At 38.9% G+C, this 22,868-nt stretch overlaps 1 protein-coding gene across 2 annotated transcripts in view; it reads right to left on the minus strand.

The window, feature by feature from the left end:
- Positions 1 to 698: 698 nt before the first annotated feature.
- The window catches only part of MTMR9 (myotubularin related protein 9), a 44,579-nt gene continuing 22,409 nt past the window's right edge, over positions 699 to 22,868 (minus strand). The window contains exons 4-9 of one of the 2 annotated variants that reach the window (XM_030937741.1): positions 22,364 to 22,581; positions 19,069 to 19,230; positions 13,476 to 13,617; positions 11,650 to 11,870; positions 8,743 to 8,894; positions 699 to 5,984 (exon numbers count right to left, since the gene is read on the minus strand). In XM_030937741.1, coding sequence (XP_030793601.1) covers positions 5,821 to 5,984; positions 8,743 to 8,894; positions 11,650 to 11,870; positions 13,476 to 13,617; positions 19,069 to 19,230; positions 22,364 to 22,581 — 1,059 coding nt within the window. In that variant the 3' untranslated portion in view covers positions 699 to 5,820. The remainder of the gene's footprint in view (positions 5,985 to 8,742; positions 8,895 to 11,649; positions 11,871 to 13,475; positions 13,618 to 19,068; positions 19,231 to 22,363; positions 22,582 to 22,868) is intronic. The other variant, XM_010384580.2, reaches the window with a different exon arrangement.

Below are 22,868 nucleotides of genomic sequence, written 5' to 3' on the forward strand. Positions count from 1 at the left end.
CAGAATTCCTAAGACTGCTTTTTCCCTCCAACAGTGGTGCTGTTTCTGGATGGATCATATCAGAAGGCACATGATGTTGATATCCACCAGTTCCTTTCACTATAAAGTTCGTATTTTCTCCTTTGTAACTAGTAAGTATTTTGTGGAAGGCTATTTGGAGATTATATTGTTCTTCACAAACTTTCATCACCTGCTAGTTTTGCCATTCACTAACGGGCATTGCCTAAGTCAATGATTACTGTAATAATTTGCCAAATAGTTGCTAATTCCATTTTCTTTCTACATTTAATAGCTGGCATTCTACTCTAGAAAGAGCTTTCCTTTTACCCTCATTGATTCATCTGTTTATATTAAATCAATAATATGTAGAATACATAATCCTAATTCTTGGGTGATACCTGTGAAGTATTTAGAAGGGTCACAATGTCTGCAGCTAACTCAGATGTTTCAGCAAAATAACAGTGTAACACACACACATACGTGGTATCAAAGCAAACGTGGAAAATGTTACCAATTATTCAATCTAGGTGAACAATCATTAAATCTAGGAACAACCTAGGGAGATCAGTGTACCATTTTGCAACCTTTTGGCAGATCTCAATTTTTTCAAAATGTAAGGTAAAAAATATATAGCAGATTTAATTGAAACACCATCCAAACCTTCACCAGTATGAAAAAACTTAAAATAAGCCCACAGGTTTAATTTATTAGCACTTAAATATATTCAAATTTTATTACTATTGTCTATAGAAATTTAACATTAGCCATCTGTGCAATTGTCCTCTGAGGCAGAGGAACACCATACACAAATATCACACACTAAGAACAGTACCGCATTTGACAAGACTGTTTCTTGATTCAGTAAACCAAGCTTGACAAACTGGCCAACCCAAGGTGAATGATAACAGTTATAGGGTATAGGTGAAATTATCACTTACTGAATATTACAAACAATATTAAAATGTTACACAGACGTACAAAAGTTCAGCTTTTTTTTCCCCCCCTAAGACTATATGTATATATGTGTGTGTGTAGACAGGTTCACAATATAGAAACCTATACCTTACAGCACTCTTGAGGTTTTAGCAAGGCATACATTTTATAGACACATTTGCCATACAGTGCAATTTTACTGTGTAAGCCATGAATAATAGTGCACTTAAATCCAAGAGTCACATTCAAATATATCAAGAGAACAACCCAAATACCCGGCTATTGAAGAAATACACATTCTTTGTTTTTATAAACTAAGTTCTGCAAGTACAACATGTTTTTGTGTAGATGGTATTAGATCAATAAGGTTTTAAACAATGAGATTTAGGGTGTATTTTGTAGAATAATTCACCTCTCCGAAGATAACGTGCATTGTAAATGTGTTGGCCAGACATACACAGGCAGTGCTGTACAACTCAGTTTTATTACAAATCACAAATATAGTTAATCCTTAGACCTGCAGACAGTTAAAGAGAATGGCTCTAGAAGTCAGTAAATCCTCATCAGAATTACTCTGCAGGACAATGTAGTGTTTACAGTGAGCCTCAATATCTTCCACTACATTGGGCACAAACTACTGTTCCACAGTGTAGTTCAAGAGCTAGGACATTAAGTTTCTTAAAAAGGATTTAGATAACAAGTTCAGACATTCTAATACCCAGTCCTAGAATTTCAGAGGGTCTCTTCTGGGACTACTGGTTTAAAGGAAGATGCTGTGGACAGTGGATTATAAAGACCAAGCAAAGGTAGAAGCAATTTTATTCAAGAAAATAAAGAAAACTGATACTATAAGAAAGTTATAGTATCAATATATATTTTATCATCTAAGAATAAATGTAAATGGAGAAATGAGTCTTATAATGTTCTTTAAGATGATGGGTAACATAAAAATACTATATGGTAATAACTTAGAATACTAGGTCTGGAGGAGAACAGGCCTAGCCCATGTGAAAGAATAAGCAGCAGCTAATCTATGTAGTCTTGAGGTATAGTATAAACCTGGAAACTTCTCTGAACCTCTTCAGTTCTGAAGGTTGCTCAATTAAAACAACAACAACAACAACAACAACACTTTATCACATGTACTGAATGACTTCATTCTCTGATAAATGTCAAAGCCTCCAGAACAGAGGATCAGCTATCGTAACTATCGCCCATTTTTGGTCCAGGAAATACCCTTCTGACAAAGAGTGCTCATAAAACGCTTGTGTCGCTTTCATTCATTCTATGTAGAAGTGGGCAAATACCAAAACCTTTATCCCAGATTAAGGTCTGATAATAAGTGAACCTGATGACCTACTTTAGACTGACAATTCAAACAGCTATTCCTGAAACCAGACAACTACAAGAGTTATGTCTTTAAGCAGATTTTTCAGAGTGCAACTAAACGTTGCTCCTGTTTTTCACTTGAGGAGACTAAATTATGGTCAAATCTTTTCCATGATACTGATTTTTTATTTAACATAAACCAAATACTGACTGATTCAAAGAATAAAATGCCACGAAATTTCATCCTTTAAAACAAAAAGCAATAAAACCCCATCTCTAAGTCAGGTCTCAAAGTTCAAAGAAATGTTTAAAAATCCCCCATATGGGATTTGACATGAATGTCTATTATTGTCCCCTCAAGTCTTCTCAAAAATCACTTTAAAATCTTGCTTTGAGACCCTAAGTTTTCTTGGAAATAAAATACATTTATAGAGTTTTAAACCTACTGAATTTTACTATTTCTGCTTGCTTTCTTCCCATTTAATAAAATCAAAATAAAAAATTTTGACCAAACAAATATATATTGAAAGGTCCTGCCACCAAAAAAGTTTCAGGTTTTTAAAAATATATAATCAACCAACAATGTTCTTCTGATTAAAAAGAAAAGTACTTATTTAAATCTGAGGATCCTTACATGTTCGATAAGAGGATTATGATGATCCTTTGTATTTTAAAAATATTCTTTGCGGGGCCTACTTTATGTATCTCCCATATAAAAACCAGCTTTCACTCCACATGAATAGAGGAGATGCTGAATACGCAGGAATCTGATGATCTCTCACGTGATTATTACTGGCTCCTCCGGGGCAATCCGCTTGCTCACTCATTCTGCCACCGTTCTCTTCATTCAAGTGTTTAATGCCACATTTATCAAAGGCAACTCTCCAATGCAACGTTTAACAAGTGTCTTCTCAGGAGTGTATCCATGTCATTTATTCTTCTCATCCAAGAAAGGATGAACTTAACAGTACTACTAAAAACCTCTTCAAATTATATTGATAATGGATTTATTTTTGACAGCTTTTGACTTTGGGAAAACTCAAATATTTGGATTACCAAATGATACTTTTGAACATACACTGATACCAAAGTTGATTTTTACAACCTGTAAACAGATGTGAAGTTTGGACAATTCCTAATTGTAAATTAATACTAAAATGCAAACTTGCCAAAACAGTATAGATTGTTGTCTCGGTAAGACAATGCAAACGAAATGCGAATACCGTGCTATGACTGTACTCTGGCTCGCACAGCAAATGTGCATCAGGAAGACAGGTCTACCTTGATGGCACATCATCTCTCCATTACCAGGCCTAATACAAACTCCCTCGCAAGTTTCTACCCATGGAAGCCCTATGGCTGATCAACAGAAGCAGTGGGAGTCACTTCTGGCTTTTTCTTTACTTAGAGACAGGGTCTCACTCTGTTGCTCAGGCTGGAGTGGCCTGATGCGATCATAGCTCACTCAGCCTCAACCTCCTAGGCTCAAGGGATCCTTCTGCCTCAGCTTCCCTAGTGGCTGGGACTATAGGCACACACCACCACACCAGGCTAATGGGAGTCACTTCTAAAGAAAACTCGCTAGATGGTTTTCCTTATACACCTGTTAGCTGAGAAGAAAAGGTTCCTTCATATACAATCTTGAGACAAAAAGAGAAGAAAACAAAAAGGTCAGCTGTATTAACAGGCATATCAAGCAATTTTGAGGGACCACAAAAGAGTGAGGGCTGTTTCTTTCTTTCTTTTCTTTCTTTTTTTTTTTTTTTACAAAACTAAGATGGACATTCCACACAATGCAGAGCTATGAGAACATCTCTTATGCTCCTTGCCATGGGATTTTAAAGCCCCAAGGTTCATAACTACAGCAAAGAAAGTAATTCAAAAATAAACCGAGCTTAAAGAAGGCGGCAGGCAAATTTTCCCAAAGAGACTGTGGGCTGCTGTGTAGCCTTTGCTACAAGGCTGAGGAAGCAGAAGAAAGATGAAACTTGGGCAACTGGTGATGAAAAGTATTTGCCATTTTCAAAGGCTTCTCAGTGTGGCCATAGATTTTGCCAGTCGATTTTTAAAAAACAATATTTTTAGCTCAACACACAGCCCTAAAGCAGAGTTCAGTGTAGTGTGTTCTCTTCTAAATGGTTACATACAGATGGTATGGAAATGGTTTTAAAGATTACTCATAAACTATCCTTTTAAAGAAAAACTAGAATTGGTCGTATTTGTTAAAATGAACAATGTCACCAAACAGAAGTGTAGGTGGGAAATACTGAACCACAAACACGTGGAGTTGCAGGCATAGCGTGAATGTGGCCATCACTGTTTCTACAACACTGAAACACTCAAATATGTTTCTGAGGCTTCAAACACAGAGCTATATTACATTCATAAACTTCCCCCTCCACTTAAGTTGGATTTGCCTAACGCATAATGGACAAATCAATAGAGCCAAAATAAATTTGCAAAAGGCTCAGGTCAACATGAAAATTTTCACCTTGGTATTAGTAAACTCTTAGAATACTTACAAATTAAAAAAAACCACACACAATAAAACGCACATACGCATACAAACCAGTGCAATAAGAACTTTAGACAAGGGCGGTGCATCTCTGGTTTAAGAAAACCGTATTTGTACCTTGATTATAACAATTTAACTGTATTCTAGATAATGGTTTAATTTTACAACCAGCATTTGATACACATTGTATATGTATGGTCCAAACCTGAAAATCAATTCAACAGTAACAATTCTCAATCAGTAACAAATTCCTTCTTTAATTCTATATTGCACATACTTTTAGTGTCTACGTTAAAATAAATTTAACTCTTCTTGATGTAAATATCAGAGGACCATACCTGTTGCCCTTGTAGAAATAATTTACCTTGAATAACAGATTTTCCTTTCTTGACAAACAAGAACGAGGATAGATTCAGCTTCGTTAGTCCAAAACTATTTTAAAGCAAATGGCTATTTTATGTGAAAGACACTGGAAATGGCTTGTTCAACACAAAACCCTTGGTTTATCAATTGCTGCCATTTTGAAAAACATTTCTATGGTAAGAGTGTTTAAAAGTCTGACCTTTTTTTTAAACCACCAAATAGTCCCTAGAGAGATTACCTGTCTCCTTAGTCCCTAGAGAGACTACCTGTCTCCTTAGTCCCTAGAGAGATTACCTGTCTCCTTAGTCCCTAGAGAGATTACCTGTCTCCTTGACTGCTCTGGAATGCTGTTTGGAGAGTGGACACAGAGAAAAAGCTTTGGATAAAATGGCATGAAACACAAACGGCATTAAATAGGTCATCTATTTCACATAAAAATAAAATGACTAGCACCTCCTCCCGGCTCCCAAAGTGACAGGGCCTAACAGGCCACATGAAACGTGAGTTAAGATAGTAACTTTCATTATTCATACAGTATTGAGAAATCCATTACATTAGAGGGGTCCCACGTCTAAAGCCTTCACTTCAAGGCTACTGTGTAAAAGTGAACTGAAGGGCACAAGGAGAGAACGGTAGACACAGGCCCAGGAAGGTCCTTGCAAACGGTGCGAGGAGACCTTTCAGGGACTCTCTTGCATCCCGTCCTCTGTTTCCAGTTCTGCCAACTGCCTTCTAAGGATATTGACTTTTGCTTGTAATTCCTTATTATATTCAATGATGTTAACCATTTCTTCATATGCTTCATCCAAATACTTAGAGGACCTATTCCAACGTAGGAAAATACCTATTGAATCCAGGAATGGAAAACAGAAGGAAGAAAGGTATAAACACTGGATTAAAATTATATTTGTGGATAAGATGTAATTTATGTATTATACATTCTTTTTTCTTTTGTTGCCACAACTCACATCTGTGTTTCATTATAATCTAAAATACACAGGAATCTTGAGGTACTGAAAAGGATGCAACTGAATACAGTATCTGAAAAGTCACTACTTGCATGTACATGCTCACTGATTCTTCAGAAATATCCCCCAAAATTATCAAATAGATGCAAACACCATTCTATGATATATTCAGGAAAACAAGATGATAATTTACAATGTCATCGACTTTCCAATTTCACAATATAAATCATTTATAATTATAGAATTTTGCTCAGACATGTAAGATCCCTTAAATGTGTGAAAACATTTTCACCAGAAAAGTGACAACTACGGTAAAAGCAGAACCACGTATGTTGTTATTTGAAAGCTGAACTGTAGTCCATGCACTCACACGCCTCTCTCCCTGTTACGTGAGAGGCAATCTTTCAATTCTGCAGGCAATTGCTTCTTTCCCCAAATAATAATAATTATCCTTTTATTATGAACCAAAAGGAAATATTTTCTCCTCTCCATGGGCCTATGTTAACTGTATCACACCAAAATAATGCCTTACAGATATTCAAGGAAGGAGGCATGAAAACCTTCCAGGCTGCACCCGCCAGTTGGCAAGTTCACAAAAGTTTTATGATTCATTAAAACACTCTCTACAAACCAAATTGCCTGGGTCCTAATGGGCCCTTCTAGGCAGGTCCCAACGTCAGGCTCTATCAGAAAGGGAAAGCAGAACGACAGCATAAAGCCTGACCCGCCCATGTTGATTCTTCTAATTCAGGAATTACTAAATATTAATGGTTAGCTGTGATGTAAATGTAAACAGCAGAGAGACATTTTAAGGCCGAAGAGCAGTCTCATCCAATATGTATGCCTACCATAGGATTTTAACTAATAGAGAGCTTCTTTCTCCCAGCTCTAGGTTGAGGAGCATGAAACACATACTGAAACTCTGGCATGGCAGGACTTAATCCACAGAACAAGGATTTCATCCCATCACTTATCTCTAAGCTCCACAAGGAGGTTTGGTACAAAGCAATTAAATCATCCTTCAGGCCACCCAGCTCCCAAAAGGGGTTTTCTCCCAAACAGCTATGCTCATTTCAGTTATTAAACATGACAGTGGCTTTTAGGTATATTGTCCCAGAAGTCCTAAACAGGAAGAATACTGTAACCTCTCAGTTAAGAGATCACAAACCCTGTACTGTGACTGTGACAACAATCACGAAAGTAAGCAAAGAGAAGTTCTGAGCAGTCACCATCCCTTCACAAATCAAAGCACTGAAGCTCACACCCAGAACCTCAAGACCATCTAAGGCCATTTCCCCACAATGCTAACTAGGGGACGCTTCAATAGATAAGATTAGAGGTGGAAGGAAGCCACTAATGGCAGATAAGCCAAGAGGAACTAGATGTGACAGCTGACATCCAGAGAAGAGACAGAAACTGACTTGTCTCAGACTGAGAGAACAAAGCATCTGAGATCCGTTGCCACAAAGGGCAAATCGTTTTCCACACATGAATTGCCTTTGAGAGTATAACATACTAGAACACGGTGTAACAACTGGCATTAATGGTAATTCGGTTTCATTTACCAAACAGCTACCATTCTTGTTACGTATACTTTATGCTGTTAAATATAAACATGAATAAATATGTGCTTATTATCTTCAAACTAACTTTAAAAAATTAAATAGTATTTTAGAGTCTTTGTTTAATGAAAAACTATATAGTTTAGATAGATTTTGGTTATTTTTATTTTTATTTTTTTTGAGAAAGTCTTGCTGTGTTACCCTGGCTAGAGTGCAGTGGTGTCATCTCTGCTCACTGCAACCTCTGCCTCCCAGATTCAAGTGATTCTCCTGCCTCAGCCTCCAGAAGTAGCTGGAACTACGGACCTGCACCACCCAATTAGCCTGGCTAATTTTTGTATTTTTAGTAGAGACAGGGTTTCACCATGTTGGCCAGGCTGGTCTTAAACTTCTGACCTCAAGTGATATACTCACCTCACCCTCCCAATGTGCTGGGATTATAGGTGTGAGCCACCACACCTGGCCAGATTTTGGTTATTTTTTAATTAACAAGCTTCAATACTTAAGGGGCTAAGCTTCAGTAGTTGGAAAAATCAGTGTATATAAAAAAATCTACTTTAGACTAGATTTAAAAATGAAGCATATAGTCCCATAAGAACAGTGAAATATCTGTTACTGCATTCACGGTATTTTGCACCCATTTATAGAAACTTACTGGAATGCCCAGCCATGTAACTCTTTAATACCATTTAACACATGAACCTATCCTAATGGCTGCTTAATTAAGGGACAGAAACCCTCCCTGAGGAGCTGACAATTTATTCATGTCCCAACTACCTACCAACTCTCTTAGGCAAAGAGTAATATACTTTCTTATCTAGAAAAAATATCCAACATAAACAGCAATGTAAAGAAACACTGTTAATTTCTCAATGGGAACTGAAAACAAAAAAAGTGTGGCTAGCTAACTGATTTGAAAGAGAGAAACATGTCCACATTGAGAATGACAATTCACACAGGTCTGAGGGCCACGTCCAGCTCACCATCTTCATATATCACCAACAGCACACACCCACAGGCAGCCGCGTGGACACCTGACCGTTAGGAAGTTTGCAAAGGATGCGCGGTTTACCTTCCCACAGCGGAAGACTCTGAGGAGCAACTGAAGGCCAGATGACAAGGTTGTTGGCTTCAAAGAGGGGGTTGGTGAATTTACTCAGCTCACCGGGCTGATTGACCCAGGACCACAAAGACATTGTCTTCTGCTGTAGCTTCAACTTACACCTGCTCAAGAAAGAACACTGCCATTAAAGTAATTAATTTATAACCACCATTATTAAGTGCTCCTCTTACTAGGATGATTTCTTCTCAGTATGGAAGAAGATAGAACATAAGACTTTTAGTAGAGAAACGAAATGTTGAAAAATAAATAGATTTGTCAAAATGCTCAACCGGCATTAGAACTCTCAACAACAACAAGACAAAGAGTATTTTACAGGCTTCCGAGAAGCTGGCAGGAGGATAAAAACTGAGTCCGGTCACATCAGGTTTGGTGTTAAACCTTAACCCAGAGAACATGACTGTACACAAAAGTCCTTTGTTGTAGTTGGTATTCTATTTTAATTAAAAATAGCTAAGTATAAAAAACTAACCTTTTTGTTTCTGGGGAGCCTACAATATAAACACAAAAATCGTGCACTTTTTGACATTTATGTCCCATTTATTTTTATAGTTTCCGTAAGAAAGGGCTTGTTGTGCAGAAACAAACAGGACAGCTTACAAACAGGAATGCCTGGAAAGGCCCCCAGGGTCTTTACTATTTACATTGTTCGAGAACCACTCTCTAATTTTTTTTTTGATTTTTAAATTTAATTTTTCCGTAAGTTGTTGGGGAACAGGTGGTATTTGGTTACGTGAGTAAGTTCTGTAGTGGTGATCTGTGAGATTCTGGTGTACCCATCACCCGAGCAGTGTACACTGAACCCTATCTGTAGTCTTTTATCCCTCGTCCCCCTTCCCTTACCTCCCCCACGACCCCAAAGTCCACTGTATCCTTCTTATGCCCATATTAATATTAAAAATGGAGGTTGAGTCAAATTTTAAACAAAACTTAAAATTTTTTAGAGACTTAGCTTTGAGGGAAAATAAATTACATGTACATAAAATACAGATTGTCAAAGATGAAAAATCAATGTGAATCGATGTAAATACATATTTAATCTATATCCACATACAATTAATAGGATTCATAATAATTCTAAAACTCTGGAACACTCTTTATCATGTAATAAACTGTCAGAGAAGGATTAACAGTTGATTGGCATGTTTTAGAAAAAAATACATTTTAACACAGATTGAAAGACAGCCTGTGGCAAACCTTACATCAACCAAAAAGATAATACATTCAATTCTCATAAGAATTTATTTAAATTGAAATTTTATTATAAAGTCAGTTTTGTCTCTGAAACCACATTATTTATGAGCTACGTGCAGCTTAGTGCATTCTTTTTGAGCAAGCAATAAAAATAATCCACATAATCAAAGAGCCTACGTGGCACTGGACTTTAACTGCTGGGATAACATGTCCCACGCTATGCTCCCAGGAACCAGGGATGACAAGGACAGGACATTCTTGTATCCACTGCCTCCAGCCCTGTGCCCCCTGCCCATGGCCGGCCAACCACTGAAGTTGTTCTGGCTGAGCCTGACACCACTTCAGAATCCTTCCCATTCAGCATTGCTGGCAGCCTCTACCAACTGGGAAGCAGAATGGGAATCTATTTTGATCCCTTCTTGAAAGCTAGTCCTGAGGATATTAACAGGTATAACACCAAAAAAAATTCATCGTCAAATACATTTCTTAAATGTTGAATTAAAGTTATATACACTGCTTTACTGAAGGGTGTCTTAAAGCCTTTAATGATTATGTGTTTGTGACCCTCTAAGCAGAGACGATATTATGCACATTCTCCAAACTTCCTTGGCTATAGAAATTGCCAGTCCCTCCTGTCCCTCCCTGCCAGAGTACAGTCCAGGGCTAAGCAGCACATGCTTTAGAAAATGGTGGCTGCCAGTAATGAGGCAAGGAAGCCTGGTGATGGTACCCTAAAGAGATCACCAGGCAACCTCCCTGAAGAATCATTCTGATGTCAATCTTCTAAATGAACCTATACACTTGATGGTGCCTGGGCTGGGAGGTGAGTTTGTTACTCTGGGCCTGAGGACAGTTTCTAGGTGTAACAAAGTCTACAGCAAGAGGGGGAAGACCTGTAATCTAGGCCAGGGATCCCCAAACCCCAGGCCATGGACCCTTACTGGTGGAACCGGCCACACAGCAGGAGATGAGTGGCAGGTGAGCGCATATTGCCACCTCCTGTCAGATCAGCAGCAGCATTAGATTCTCACAGGAGTGCAAACCCTACTGTGAACCGCACATGTTGGGGATCTAGGGTGTGCCTTTATGAGAATTCTCCTTATGAGAATCTAATGCCTGATGATCTGAGGTGGAACAGTTTCACCCCAAAACCATCACCAATCCCGCCGCCACCCAATCCACAGAAAAGTTGTCTTCCACGAAACCGGTCCCTGGTGCCAAAATGGTTGGGGATCACTGCTCTAGGCCACACTTTTGATGACCAACTGGCTGTACATCCTGGGAAAAGTCACTTAACTTCTCTGGATCTTACTTTCTTAATAAAATTAGAGGGAAGAGCTACATTATAAATTAAAGCTTTTTCCACATGTAAGATACTATGATCCTATGTCAAGAAATTAACATTTAAAATGGTTGCCCCTTAATTCATATATGGACTAATTTTAATCTAACAGAACAAAGTCTAGGACATGCTCTCACCTAGCATGAGATTGTCTCATAATAAGAATATACTTCAGGTCATTTAACTTATAATTAACTGTAGCCCTAGATTTGGCTCTAATTTTAACATAGAGCCAAATCGTGGTCTCCTAGGAGATTTTGGCTACTTAGAAAGTAGCCAAAACAAGGGAAAAGGAAAGGTCCCCACGTGAGCAGTGTACTCACCTTTCACTTTCGTTGTTGCCCAGAAATGTTCCAAACTGTGAAGCATAAGCATGCTCAAAGAGCATGATGAGGAAATTCTCATTAAATTCAAAAGAACAGGGAAACTGACGAAGGATCTGCCACACGCAGTCCAAGAAGAGAAGAAACACAGGAGCCTCCCACTTCTGCTTGGTGTTACAGTAGGCTGACTGTGCACAGCGCTGCTGGAACGGGTGACCAGCCTGGGGGAAGATGGAAGCGTGACAGTCATATCCTGGTGAGATCACATGACAGAGCATTCTACTGACACCACTACACACAATCACAGTGACACTCCTAGTACCTGGAACATCATATAATTAGGGTAGCTGTTGTACAGATTAATGATTTCTTGGTATAAAATAAATAGTTGCAGCAACTAAGGAAAAAGACACACTTCCAAATCCTTAATGAGGCTGTGCAGCTAAGGTGTGACCACAGGAACTGCATTGCCCTTGGAATATCCTATGGAAGAATAACGAACTTAAGTAATAATAAACTTACAAAATAAACCTTTCTAGGTCTACAAAATCTGGAGCAAAGTCAAAGAACATAAGCTCTCAGTACAAACAAAGAAGAATCATCACCTCTATCTAACGCTGTAGATTGTCTTGTACACTATACAAACCTCACCCTAAGTGGAGACAGATATGGAACTCTGATCAACTGTATAACGTCAGCTCTGACAGTAAATCTCTAATTATGTATGAAAAGTTATTGTGTTGAAAGATCTTTATGAGTACTTTTCTACTGGAGATAAAGCTGTCCTTAATTACCCTCTTCTCCCAAAAAGAATGGCAAGGGTCTGCCACCTACTGACAAAGTAAATTTAAGACTCATTTGACTGTCTTGTTCAGAACCCAAATACTGACCTTAACACAAATCATACTCTGCTAGGAATTTCACAGATCTGCTTTGTCTCTGGGTCCTTCTGCTACTGTATGTGACAAAGGTAATGCCACAGAAATTTTACAGTGGTTCATAGAATTTTGATATCCATTAAAATAACATATAAATAAGTCAGTCATACTCATTTGCCTGTCTACTATGCATCATGAGGAATATAGCTCAATAGACTTTCGTCAAATATGGAGCATAAACTTAGGATGGACTGACTTAAACAGAGGTAAGGTCAGTTGTCAGGCAGGGTGGACATGGTGTACGTAACAACATTAGTACATAATAAATGTGAATTGTAACCAGAGGGCAAGATAGTCTTTTTGCCAGAAAAATGTCTGCTTTCAAGATATGTAAGCATTTGTGTTCAAATACAATTATTTACCAGGTGACACAGTAAAAATATATTCAAAAGCAATCTCTGTGGAGGACATCAACCCCCGTTATGAAGGAGACCTTTATTTTGATAGCCATCCAACATTACATGATCCAGTTTTATCTGTGAAAGAAGCTTCACAGGGTGGAGCAGCATGAGCAAAAGGCAGAAGGGGCTAAAGTGCTTTCCTTGCAACTACAGGCCCCAATCTCCATTCCCCGACTGCTTGTGTCTTTGCTCCGTCAAGACCCAGCTTCTGGGAGACCGCACTATGCTTCCCATTCTTTGTATTTCTCCTGTAGGTGACAAAGCACAGCCAACAAGAGTTTGCCAAGTGAAGGAAGGGTCAAGTGAGGAATACAGGCAAAGAGACATCCAGAAACGAGGAGAAGACAGATTAACTGGCCTGCAGGAAATTAAACACACCATTTAGAAATTTTAATCAATCAAAAATTCACATTATGTCAGCTACCACACAAACCAGGATCACAGCGTCGATGAGCAGTTCCTCTGTGAAGCGAACAGCTCTTCTCACCTGTAGCCACTCTCTTTCAACCAGGGCCTCGAAACCACGAATGGTCCTGCTTCTTGGCTCCAAGATGATCTGGGCCAGGGAGGTCACCTGGAGTGTGGAATCAGTTCCTTCTGTTCCATGAATCAGTATTGATGCTCCTTCCCTGACAGGAAAATCAGGGAAGAGTACAAATGGGAAATGCCCGACATGGTCAATGAACTCTGTTCATAACAAGCGTTTATTGAGCACAACATTTTAGTCTACTGAGTTCAGTCTATTCAGTGTATTGAGCACAACATTCTGCTCTGACTTGTAGAGTTCAGAATCTAAATCTAAGGCACACGATAGATAAGTTTCTCTTGGGAAAAAGTACGACTATAATGAATCCCAAGTTTCACATGGCAAGACCTCTTTAAGTTGTAACGAATTTCACAGAACCTTTCAGCTGAGTTTTTCTTTCCCTTTACAAAACCAAAAAGCAGTTCTTACCACAGAAGGCATTTACCCTTTCCACTTTAATCATTGGTTAAAGCCTCTTCTCATCAAACGTACAGACACACACTAAAATTATTTTTCTGACTTTGACTCTACCTTTCCACCATCAGCTGACTATAAGGACACCTTCAGAAACTAATTCAATCTGGAAAATGAGACGTAGACCACACTTTGAGAAACATGACAACAGGAAAAAAACAAACATAAAACTGTCAATCTAGAAAGTCAGTGGTAAAGATACCACTGCATCATGAGACTCATAAGTGTCTGGAACCCCGTTATTCTAAAGAGGATGAAAGAAAACACCAAAACTAAATTTACTACATCTTCTCCCCTCCCCTTCTTCCACCCTTTCTGTTGAAACAATGAAGGAAACTTTGGAAAAATAAAAACCACCACCTTCACACAAAAGCTTCGGGTTTGGTTACTACTGTCAGTTTTTACCCATGTACATACATACTACATACAGCTTTAATAGAGGCAATTTCCTCTATTCTCACTCTTATTCTACACTCGTAGCCTTCCATGTTTGTACGTCATCTTCAGAACCAGGATATTAACAGTGGCAGGCACAGCTCATTCATGGAGCTTCCCTCGGTTGCTCTTCACAGATACTGCATTTTCCACAAATGGAAGGTTTGCAGCTATCCTGTGTCAAGCAAGTATGTTGGCACCCATTTTCCAACAGCATGTTTTACTTTGTGTCTCTGTCTCATTTTGGTAATTCTCACAATATTTCAAAATTTTTCATTATTATTACAACTGTTACGGTGATCTGTGATCAGTGATCTTTGATGTTACTACTGCAAGTTTTGGGGGCATCACGAACCACATCCATATAAGACAGTGAACTTAATCGACAAATGCTGTGTGTGCTCTCACTGCTCCACTAACCACCTGTTCCTTTGACTCTCTCTTTAGGGAGACTCTCTATTCCCGGAATCACAACAATATTGACATTAGGCCGGCCAATTAATAACCCTACAATGGCCTGTAAGTGTTCAAATGAAAGGAAGAGTAGCATGTCTCATTTTAGATTAAAAGCTAGAAATGATTAAGCTTAGTGAGGAAGGCATGTCAAAAGCTGAGACAGGCCAAAAGCTGGGCCGCCTGCTCTAGTTAACCAAGCTGCAAATGCAAAGGAAAAGTTCTTGATGGAAATTAAAAGTGCTTCTCATAACACATAAATGATACAGTGACACAGCCTTACTGCTCAAATGGACAAAGTCTGAGTGGTCTGGATAGAAGATCAAACCAGCTGCAATATTCCCTTAAGCCAAAGCCTAACCCAGAGCAAGGCCTTCACTCTCCTCCATTCTACAAAGTTCTATGAAGGCTGAGAGAGGTAAGGAAGCTGTAGAAGAAAAGTTGGAAACTAGTAGAGGCTGGTTCATGGGGTTTAAGGAAAGAAGCCATCTCCCTATAACATACAAGTGCAAGGCGAAGCAGCAAGTGCCGCAGGCAGAAGCTGTAGCGAGTTACCCAGAAGATCTAGCGAAGACCATTGATAAAGGCAGCTCCACTAAACAATGGACTTTCAGTGTAGATGAAATGGCCTTATATTGGAAGAAGATGCCATCTAGAACTTTCATAGCTAGAGAGGAACAATCAGTGCCTGCTTTCAAAGGACAGGTTAACTCTCTTGTTAGGGAAAAAATGCAGCTGGTGACTTTAAGCTGAAGTCAGTGATCATTTGCAATTCTGAAAATCCTAGGGGCCCTAAGGGTTATGCTAAATCTACTCTGCCTGTGCTCTATAAATGGAACAATGAATCCTGGATGACAGCACGCCTGTTTACAGCATGGTTTACTGAATAGTTTAAGTCCACTGTTGAGACCTACTGCTCAGAAGAAAAGATTCCTTTCAAAACATCACTGCTCATTTACAATGCACCTGGTCACTTAAGAGCTCTGATGGAGACGTACAAGGATATGAATGTTGTTTTTATGCCTGCTTAAAACAACATCTATTCTGCAGGCCATGGATCAAAGAGTAATTTCAACTTTCAAGTTTTATTTTAAGGCCATAGCTGCCCTAGCTAGTGATTCCTCTGATGGTTCTGGACAAAGTAAATGGAAAACTTTCTCTAAAGAATTCACATTTCTAGATGCCATTAAAAACATCTGTGATTCACGGGAGGAGGTTAAAAACATCAACATCAACAGGATTTTGGAAAAAGTTGATTCCAGATCTCATGGATACTTTGAGGGGCATAAGACTTTATTGGAGAAGTCACTGCAGATGTTACGGAAATAGCAAAAGAACTAGAATTAGAAGTGGAACCTGAAGGTGGGGCATAGTGGCTCATGCCTGTAACCCCAGTACTTAGGGAGATCAAGGCAGGAGGATTGCTTGAAGCCAGGAGTTTGAGGTTACAGTGAGCTACGACTGTGCCACTGTACTCCAGCTTGGGTGACAGAGCGAAAGACTGTCTCTAAAAGAGAAAAAAAAAAAAAAAAAAGGCTGAGTGGGGTGGGTCACACCTGTCATCTCAGCACTTTGTGAGGCTGAGGCAGGAGGATTGTTTGAGCTCAGGAGTTTGAGACCAGACTGGGCAATAAACAGAGACCACACCTCTATTAAAAATTGAAAAAAAAACAAATTAGCTGAGCGTGGTGGCGCACACCAGTAGTCCTGGCTATTGGGAGGCTGAGGTGGGAGGATCATTTGAGCCAGGAGTTCTAGGCTGCGGTGCACCGTGATCCTGTCACTACACTCCAGCCTGGGCAACAGAGCAAGGCCCTGTCTCCTAAATAAATAAATAAACAATTAGGAGCCTGAAGATCTGACTGAGTTGCTGCAATGTCATGATAAAACTTGAAAGAATAAGGAGCTGCTTCTTATGGATGAGCAAGAAAAGTAGTGTCCTGAGATGGAACCTGCTCCTGGTAAAGATGCTGCGAATATTGTTGAAATGACAAGAAAAAAAGATTTGGAGTACCACATCAACTTAGGTGAGAAAGCAGTGGCAGCGTTTGAGAAAACTGACTCTAATTTTGCAGGTTCTACTGTGGGTACAATGCTATCAAACAGTATCACACGCTACAGAGGAATCTTCCATGAAAGCAAGAGCCAGTTAATGTGGCAATCCCCATTGCTGTCTTGTCTAAGAAAGTGCCACAGCCATCCAAAGCTTCAGTAACCACCGCCCTGATCAGTCAGCAGCCATCAATGGGGAGGCAAGGCCCTCTCCCAGGGCCAATAACCTCAAATATTAATAAAGTATTTTTAAATTAAGGTATGTATATTGTTTTTTCTTTTTAGATGTAATACTACTGCACAATTAACAGACTGCATTATAGTGTAAACATAACTTTCTATGCACTAGAAAACCAAATGTTAATAATGAATGTGACTCACTTTATTGCGTGATCTGCTTTCCTGTGGTTTTCTGGAACCAAACCCACAACATCTCCAAGGTGTGCCTGTGTGTAATACACTATTAAGTGATGAACTGCAATTTACTTAATCCTCTAGTTGGACATTTAGGTTATGCCAATTTTTGTTACACTGTAAATGATGTACTTAGCTTTTTGCCTTCTGTTGAATTCCTTCAGGGGTCTTAATTTAAAAGTAACAGATTCCTTGAAGTCACTTATGGTTAAGTGAACCCCATTCTCAGGATAAAACCTAATGACTAGGCTGAGGGGGGTGAGCACGTACTTTAAGGCTCTGTGTATATTGCATATATACCTTAATCATCTGTGGGATATTCTGAATTCGATTCACTTAAAGTCTATTTTTATGTTTCCAGTCATTAATTATAAAGGCAAATTTCTATGGAGGTGAAAATAATAGGCTAATATAGATGAGAAAAAAGGACCCAAACCTGGCAAAATAACCCAACCCTGAATCTTCCCAAGAGTCTGCAAGCCTCTGTCTTTAAGGCAGCCAGCTCAAACGAAAGGAAGGTGGAGATCATGAGAACTGTTCTGCATTCTGCACTGAGGGGTGTCTTAATCTGCATCGTCGTGTTATTACAGCTGCAAATTGAGACAATGCAGTGATAACTGTTTATACAATTCCTGTTTCATGAGAAAACAGAAGCCTCTGTACTCATAATGTAAGGAGACATCTGGTCAACTCAGGTTAAAAAGAAACAAAACCCTCAGTCTTAACAAAATTACTGTGTATTTGTTATTTCTCTGCCACAGAACCTTGGTAGCTAATTCCCCCAGTTTATTAGCTAAATGGGCTTCACCTAATGCCTAAAACAAAAAGAACAGGGATAGCCTGGCAATCTTGACCCCAAGGGACTCTACCTGTTCATGGTTCTGTTACTAACTTACCACATGATTTCAGCAACCCGTTCTATTATGAATTTCTCTCTAACCATAACAAATTACGTATATATTTCCCTAATTTGGAAGCATTAATAAAACAAGTTAAAGTCTTAAAGAAAAGTGCCATCTAACCATGTGGTGATAATACTTATACCTACCTACTGTTTCAGTGGAATCCCCTTCTTAGAAAGGGCATTCTAAGCTTCTGCAAGAATTTATGCCAATCCTTCTGCCTCTGTTCAAGTCTTCTGCCACAAGACTCAAGGATTAGCAACCTTATAACTGAGTGGATAAACTAAAATCACTTCATACACTCAACATCACTACAATTAGGCGTTCTCAATTTGAGATCCAGATGTAATGCCACATATCAAGTAGTTTGAAATAAGATATCCCAGAGGTTAGAAAGGATCATTTTATTGTGTAGCAAAATTACATGTTTCCTTTCGCTGATATTTCAAAAGTAAAGAGGTAAGTTTGCTCCTCTAAGAAAAAATAAGAAAACTTCCTTTCATTCTATTTCACAGTTTAAGAAAAAAATTGGCAAATTCATGATTTAAGGATGTTATAGAAAAAAAAAAAAGGTCCATTAGTACTTAAAAATTTGTGTCATGGAAGACATGTAGTATACGTACATGGTTCATATATATTAAACAAACATTATCTATCAAATGCCAGACGTTAGGCACACACCTCATCAATAATGGGGTGGTGTTGACTAGCCTACACAGTAATTTACTGCAAACTTTCACATAATCTATAAACATATGTCTGGATAAACACAAAGTCTAGTTATCAGCGCACGTCCTGCTCAGGAATGCTGAAATGCACTTTACCTGTCGATGCACTGAGCCGCGAGGCAGGCAGCTGTCAGAATCTCTTTGATGTGAGTCAGCCAGTTAGAGGCCTCCAATTTACTGAGCCATCGGTCCATGTTATGTGTTTGGTCATTACAAGCTTCCACAAGTTTGATTAAGCTCTCCTGAAGAATGTGATACCTTTTAAAAATAAGAAAGCAAAAAATAACAAACCCAGAAAATAGAAAGATAAAGAAACCAAGCCAAAGACTCAGCCTCCAACATATCTAAGAGCAAAAGTAGTTCAAAATACTATAAAAATATGTACCCTGCTATACAGTAATTTGAGGATTAAAGGTTGAAAAAGTAATATTTAAATATTATTGCAAAGGCTTAAAATGCCTGCCATGGTAACGTATTCCTCATCTGAACAGATTAAACCTAGTTCACATACCTGGATTATCAGACTATAGGAGAGGCCAGAGCCCCGCGTTTTGTGACAGGTCAGGAGACACAGCACCACTTACATTTGCAATCCTGTTCCCACCCATCTAACACTAGAGACCCAGTGCCATCAGCAGTCTTACCCAACCCAGTTCAATCCCACTGTTTTCTAGCTACAGCTCCCATTCACCCACCTAGAGACACTTATAAATCACTCTTTTACAGTGCAAACAAGAGACTATAGGTGGAGGAAACTGTGCGAAAATAGGTCGATCTGGGGAGAAATTAAATCTCTAAAGTCTTTGACTTAGGAAAATATAAGTATACGTAGCAAATCTGTTCAGTGTAGCAACTGCTGATCTACATGCAGAGGAGCTGTCCTTGTGGTGATAAGACCACAGGGCTGGCTTATAGAAAGAATGCTAGTGACAGGGACTCCTGCAGGCCTCCAAGAGCATGGCTTTCGCTTATCAAACACAAGAGCTGGCTGTTCAAAAAGAAAGATAAAACTGACAAACCTTTAGCTAAAGGTTCTTTCACTAAAAGCAGAGAGAAAAACAATGCAAACACAATTAGAAATGAAAGATGAGATATTACAACTGATATCACAGAAGTACAAGGGATCATAAGAGACTGTGAACAATTACACATTAACAAATTGACTGGATAATCTAGAAGAAATGGATAAATTCCTAGAAGCATACAATCTACCAATACTGAGTCATGAAGAAAGAAAATCTGAACAGACCAATAATGAGGAAGAAGATTAAAAAGGTCTCCTATCAAAGAAAAGCCCTGGTCCTGATGGCCTCACACACTACCTGATTTTAAAGTATGCTACAAAGCTATAGTAATCAAAACAGTTTGGCACTGGCATAAAAACAGACACATTGACTAATGGAATACAATAGAGCCCAGAAATAAGTCCATTCATTTATGGCAAATTGATGTTTGAAAAAGTTGCTGAGAGCATACAATGGGGAAAGGAGTTTCTTCCATAAGTGGTGGTGGGAAAACTGAGTATGCACATGCAGAAGAAACTCGACCCTTATCTCACACCATACTCAAAAATCAACTCAAAGTAAATTAAAGAGTTAAACATAAGACCTGAAACTGTAAAAATAATTAGAGGAAAACATAAGGAAAAAGCTTCTTGACATTGGTCTGGGCAAAGATTTTTTTGGATATGACCTCAAAAGTACAGGCAACAAAAGCAAAAATAGACAAATGAGACTGCATCAAACTAAAAAGTTTTTGCACAGCAAAACAATCAACAGAGTAAAGAGACAACCTATGGAATGGGAGAAAACACTGCCAAACCATACACTGGATAAGGGGTTAATATCCAAAATATGTAAGAAACTCAACTCAATAGCAAGAAAACACATGACCTGATTAAAGAATGGGCAAGACCTGAACAGACATTTCTCAAAAGAAGACATACAAATGGTCAATAGGTATTTGAAAAAAAAATGCTCTGCATCACTTATCATCAGAGAAATGAAATTCAAAACCACAATGAGATATCACCTCACGCCTGTTAGAATGGTTATTACTAAAAAGACAAGATTTAACAAGTGTTCTTGAGAATATGGACAAAAGGGAACCCTCGTACAATGCTGGTGGGAATGTAAATTAGTATGGCCACTGTGGAGAACAGTATGGAGGCTCCTCAAAAAATTAAAGATGAAACTGCGATAAGATCCAGTAATCCCACTTCTGAGTAAGTATTTCGAATATCTGAAATGAAATCAGGATCTCAAGGAGGTATCTGCATTCCCATGTTCACTGCAGCACTACGCACAATAGCCAAGATAAGGATTCAAGATATGGATTCAATCCAATCGTCAATGGATGAATGGATTAAGAAAATGTGGTACGATACACAATAAAATACTATTCAGCCTTAAAAAAGAGGGTAGGCCAGGAGCAGTGGCTCATGCCTGTAATTCCAACACTTTGGGAGGCCAAGGCAGGCGGATCACTTGAGGTCAGGAGTTTGAGACCAGCCTGGCCAACATGGCAAAACCCGGTCTCTGCTAAAAATACAAAAATTAGCCAGGCATGGTGGCAGGCACCTGTAGTCCCAGCTACTTGGGAAGCTGAGACAGGAGAATCACTTGAACCTGGGAGGCAGAGATTGCAGTGAGCTGGGATCGTGCCACTGCACTCCAGCCTGGGTGACAGAGCAAGACTCCATCTCAACAAAATAAAATAAAAATTAAAAAGACGGGAAACTTGTCATTTGCCACAGCATGGATGAACCTGGATGACATCATGCTACATGAAATAAGCCAGGCACCCATGCACAGAAAGATAAACACTGTATGCACTCACTTATATGTGGAATCTAAACAAGTTAAACTCATAGAAACAGAGAGTAGTATGGTGGCTGCCAGAGGAAGAGAAAGTGGCAGGAGGGGTCAGGGTAGGAGGGACACAGATATGGGGAGATGTTGATCAAAGGTTACAAAGTTTCACTTAGGAGGAATTAGTTCTGCAGGTCTATTGTACAGCATGGTAACTGTAGTTAAAAATAATATATTGTATGCTTGAAAATTGCTGAGAGAATAGATACTAAATGTTCTCACCGTCCAAAAAAATGGTAACTATGTGAGGTGACAGTTATGTTCATTCACTTAATTTAACCAGTTCTCAACGTATATGTATATCAAAACAGCAGAGTGCACATCACAAATACATATAATTTGTATTTGTCAATTAAACCTTAATAAAGCTGACTAAAAAAAATGAGAAGATGGCTAGACAATCAGTGACCCTAAATTAATGCATAGGTTAATTTGAGCACTTGTGATTTTCAAATGGCTAAGGGCTTACCCACTGTAATTAGCTTCTAATAAGAGTCCTTACTATCTCTGGAATCTTTTACCTCTCAATGGACTTATGAATTCGCCTCCACTGGGGATAATGAGCTTCTTGTTCGAAACCACCTCCTTTGGCTCTAGCTTGCTGAGCCACGTTCAGGGATCGGGTGTCAATGATGTAGCCACGCTTTCCCGCCCTGAGGGTAGCATTTATCAGCTTCTCATCTTCCTTGCACCTCCTCCCATTTGTGCCAGTGAGTGGCTGACCACTTCGCATAATTACCTAGAAGCACAATAAAGCTGAAAATTCAACAGCAGTTGCTTTTACGGTTTCTGAAAACAGAAAGAAATTAGCTAGATTAAGAGTATCTCAAAAACAATTGTGTGACACTCTGGAGATGGATTTGATCCAGAAACAAATAAATATTTGCATGTATTGATAATAGTTAATAACTGTAAAAGATAAGCCTGGAGCTTTTACACAGTTTCTCTGTCTCAAAACACTGTCACATAATAAATTCTATCACCTCTTTAAGATCGAATATTGCAATTCATTTAGTGTGTGAGTCA

Source organism: Rhinopithecus roxellana, chromosome 9 (assembly GCF_007565055.1).
Source record: "Rhinopithecus roxellana isolate Shanxi Qingling chromosome 9, ASM756505v1, whole genome shotgun sequence".
In the NCBI taxonomy this organism is placed as follows: domain Eukaryota; kingdom Metazoa; phylum Chordata; class Mammalia; order Primates; family Cercopithecidae; genus Rhinopithecus; species Rhinopithecus roxellana.